Consider the following 4,277-nt stretch of genomic DNA (forward strand, 5'->3'; position numbering starts at 1 on the left):
ACGACGGAGGCTCTCCTTTAGACAACATCCGATCTTCCGAAGACTTCCTCGCACTAATGGAATCCCACAGTGCACCCAATCACGACCTCCCACTGAAAGAAGGAGCCATTTGTTCCATCATGCGCAATCTGTGTGTACAGAAAGGTTTGGTCAAAAACCAGCGAGTGGTTATCACCAAACTGCGACCAAGATACATTGAGATTAAACTCCTCAATCCAGGTATGCGACCCGACTCCACTCATTGCATACCACGTATCATCTTTGACTTTCGACCTCCTTTCCTCAAATTCACCATTCGCCGAAAACAATTTCCCCTGCAACTCACCTACGCTACTACATTCAATTCATGCCAAGGGTTAACTTTTGATCAAGTAATCATTGATGGAAGAAACGACGTATTCGCACATGGCCAACTGTACACTGCTCTGTCTAGAGTGCGTCAGCGTAAGGATGCGACCATCCTCATTGACGACGACAAGCCCAGTGTGGCTAATGTCGTTCACTCTGCACTGCTACCGCGAGTCTAAACACACTCCCCATCCATTGCCGTTCTTCCGAACGTTGTACACTCCCGCATGTAATATACTAAAGTCAATGGGATCCATTGGTAAACCGTGCCCTATCGTTGTACGCGCCCACAGTACGGCACAATTCAAAGTTTAGACTGTATTTGCCCGATGGCCTGAAAACGGTGCTCCAACTGAACACAGCCGTAGGTTCACCTGCTGCTGTTCTTGGCTATGAATAACGTTGACCCGCATTCAATTTTTATAATCGAGATAACTCGCTAGCCTCATCCTGGGCCGGTGGAAAAGTGTGTTCACGACAAACAAAATCATGAGAAACAAGGATTATCTGAACGACGGAATTCAATCATATCACCGAGTGCATTCACATTAACGAGTTTGGGATGATTTGAGCCGGGCTCTTGTGCGTCTTTCCCTGAGATTATAGTAAGATCGGCAAGATGGTATCAGATGGTATTTACACTCACACCTTCAGTCCATTCAAGATATGCTTGAAGTTCTGTTCCACCGAATTCGATGCCGATCCCATAAGTCAACTGCCAGTATGTTCCCTTGGGTCCCTGACATTTTTTCAGAAGTCCAGACAGCCTACTCAGGTCCACGGAAATGTTGCACACCGCTTCAAACCCTGGAACAAGGTTTCCTGAAGGGATAACATTTAGTCATTGATCTACACGAGGTACCATCTGATATTTACCGTTCTCATCGATTGAGTAGTACGGCGTTTCCCGACCAATTAGGGTATTGGCATATATCGCATCCGAGACACGTCCAAGCTTAGGGGACTTGTAATTCCGGGACACAACCCTCAAAAACCCTTCATCCGGCTGGAGGACGTCCCCCTACGATAAATCATTACCAATATGTCACATCATTTGTCACAATTTCGAACTTACGCGGTTGACGATAGGACCCCATACCCCGGAAATTGCACTGCGTCCATCAATGTCTTTCCAAGGTAAGCGCCCACTGTGCAGCGGGTTCTTTGAATCGTATTTCACGTTCAAAGGGCTTCCGTACTGGAAGCGGCAAGCTCGTGCAACGACTGAGGATGTAGCACGCCAAATAACTGCACCATCCGATACTGCCTTAGCTCTGCAAGGGTTGATCATGGAGGAGTCATGAGTGCAAGAATCGAAACTCACGTGGAGTCGTTTGCAGTAACAATTTGGGTGTCTCTTATCTCAAAAACCCTACTGAGCATTTCTCTCAGGTATAGATTCTCCCCGAATCCTCCGACAAGCAGAATATGCTTGCAGTTGATGCCAGACATTTGTTCCTTCAGAGAGTCGACAATCTGGTCTACGGCCCGTCGGAAGAATGTCTCAATGGTTGGTCTTCAGGACGCTTTTATCAGCGAGACCTAGTCTGTAGAGATGGAGATAAATTACCCATCCAACATCATCCGCCCACGCTTCACACCAAAAGTCGGATTGGTGTATCGACTCTGCCCTATGTCCACACTTCCTTTACTGGTCATGTCCTTGTCCTGAAAGGCTTTCTTGGCGTTTGCCTCAAAATCGTCTACAGCATGCTGGACAAAGTCCTTAATTTCATCAGGCCGAAGACTCGCCTCTGGGTTTGAGAATACGCGTCTGAAGTACTCTTCTGCAGCTTTATTCACGAATATACCACCTGCCTGAATACAAGCTGATGGTTTTGCTTCGCGAAGCTGAAGCTGTGGACGGACTACCGACACCGAGTAAGTGGTTGTGTCGACTGTCGACCCACCTGTCTCAAAGTTAACTTAACATTGCTATTCGATGGAATCAATTTTGGCAACCCACCCGCATCGCAGACAACAAATTCCACGTTCGGCTATTTGGGCGGAATGATGAAGTCCTGTCGAGTTGCGAATGGCAGGGAGCATTCACCTTAAGTTGTGATACTAGGTCGGCATGAAACATGCAGTAGTGGACAGAAGCTTCTCCTTCGGTGACAAAGAAGATTCGGGCATGTGATTCAGATTCGGGGACGATATTAGCGGCCACTACCGCTCTACGCATAAAGTCTTGTTCCCTCAAGCCCCATCCATTCGGGTGAGCAATGACAACATCGGCAGAGGGGATATACGTCTTCCATACATGAGCCCCATCGAGGACACGGTGAATGAATGTGTCTTGAGTGTGCTTAATGAGATAACCGAACAAGTCTTCGTATATCGTCGAAAGGGGAACACCGTCAGGCAAGGCTGTGCCAAAGGCGGCCAAATTGGTGAGTGTTGGGCTGGGGAGGCGACGGCGACTAGCACATACGATCAAGAGTCAAATTATACTTCTCCTTCATAGTCTGTGGGTGCAGATGAAGTTTGAAATGCTTTGCGAGGGTCCATCCACTGTCCTCCGCTTCATCTTGCATTTCGGCGCTTAATGCCTCAGCGCCAAAGGCGGTAGCCTGATTGAAAAGGATATGCAAAAGCGGTCAGAAACAGCGTACACACATATGAATCACGCAGCGGTGAAGCACAATTACTTTCTTACTATTGTCGTACCATACCAAGGTCGGAATCTTGCTTTCGCTTCGGTAGGCGCCCTGCCCTGGCCATGCATTAACTCTTGAGACCGCTTGGGGACCGCTATTGACGCACAAGGCAGATGAAGCAGAATGCCACACGAAAAGTAGAAACAACGCACCCTGGAAAGAGATATGCATAAGATACTCCAGAAAATGTTGTACCAATATCGAACCCCAAAATGATTTTATGCTCGCCCATCCACGGAGATGCAGCAAAAGCATTCATTAATCGTCTTGATCACTATCAGGTGGGCGTTTATGGGGGGTTCGGGCTTGGCCGAATTTGATACCCTTTCTTGGTATCCGCTTTGTCAAGACACCTCCAGGGGCATAGCTTCCCTAATATAACTGCAGTTTAGCGGCAGATCCTGACCCAATTCGTCGTCGCTCGTAGACACGCGACCACGAACTGGGTAAGAGTCTGGTTGATTTGTTATATTGTTTACTGCCAGTGGTGCGCGATGGGCGAGCAGCGAAGTAGCGTGGCGACGACCCCGACAAACGCGTCGAAACCCCTGAATTATCGAGCAACCCGGTTCAAGTACAAAGAGTAACCTTAGGTAGTGAAAAGGGGATAGTGAGTAACGCAAAAAGCACAGAAAAATAGCAAGAGAGTCGAGCAGAGAACAAAGGCAGGTTACAACGGCCGGGAAGAAACCGAAAAATGAAACACGTGGGCCTGGATCCTACCTCACACCTTCATCGAGAGCCGACCAGCTAGCAAAAGAAGGCGCACGACTTAGACCAGCCCGACCCAACTTTAAATCACTCTCGTACATAGAGAGCCTGCGCAGGAGAGAGATGGCCGAAACATGGACTCACCGATGGACGAACACACCGAACCCCCCGAGATCGGGCTTCTACGCAGCGAACCAACTCGCACCGAAGCTTAGACCCACCAAACGATTCAGAAAACTCGACAGAAAACCATTCAGCCGCGTAATCCAATTCCGAACAGGACATGCTCACATCGGCGAGTACTACCACCGATTCGGAATCACAACGGAGAATAGAGCATGTCAATGCGGTAAATCAACACAAACGAGGGCCCACATTCTGACGGAATGCCCCCGGACAAGTAGACACAGATACCTACTAGGACGCGGAAACCAGACGAAATTCCACATCCTCTTGGGCAAGATGAAAGGCATAGAAAGGCTTGCCAACTTCATCAAAAAGTCCAAGACAGGCGGCAAACATTAAACCGACGACAACAAACACATCGCGAGGACCACC

At 48.5% G+C, this 4,277-nt stretch overlaps 1 protein-coding gene across 1 annotated transcript; it reads right to left on the reverse strand.

Moving 5' to 3' along the window:
* Positions 1-568: 568 nt before the first annotated feature.
* Positions 569-3,687, reverse strand: EI90DRAFT_2974277 (uncharacterized protein). The gene is made up of 11 exons (XM_039055804.1): positions 3,161-3,687; positions 3,000-3,102; positions 2,783-2,921; positions 2,402-2,718; positions 2,315-2,345; positions 1,919-2,258; positions 1,673-1,864; positions 1,424-1,622; positions 1,225-1,369; positions 995-1,170; positions 569-942 (listed from the first exon to the last, which is right to left on the reverse strand). The coding sequence occupies exons 1-11, from the start codon at positions 3,265-3,267 to the stop codon at positions 892-894; spliced, it is 1,800 nt and encodes a 599-aa protein (XP_038914280.1). The 5' UTR covers positions 3,268-3,687; the 3' UTR covers positions 569-891.
* Between the last annotated feature and the right edge of the window lie 590 nt (positions 3,688-4,277).

Source organism: Cantharellus anzutake (genome assembly GCF_015039405.1).
Source record: "Cantharellus anzutake strain C23 chromosome Unknown EI90scaffold_35, whole genome shotgun sequence".
In the NCBI taxonomy this organism is placed as follows: domain Eukaryota; kingdom Fungi; phylum Basidiomycota; class Agaricomycetes; order Cantharellales; family Hydnaceae; genus Cantharellus; species Cantharellus anzutake.

Excerpts from the sequence above, each read along its gene's own strand:
- EI90DRAFT_2974277 (XM_039055804.1), bottom strand. The coding sequence starts at position 3,267 with ATGAATGCTTTTGCTGCATCTCCGTGGATGGGCGAGCATAAAATCATT. Across the intron at positions 1,623-1,672 it reads GTTACTGCAAACGACTCCAC|AGCTAAGGCAGTATCGGATG; the intron begins GTGAGTTTCGAT and ends CAACCCTTGCAG. Across the intron at positions 1,171-1,224 it reads CTACTCAATCGATGAGAACG|GAAACCTTGTTCCAGGGTTT; the intron begins GTAAATATCAGA and ends TTATCCCTTCAG.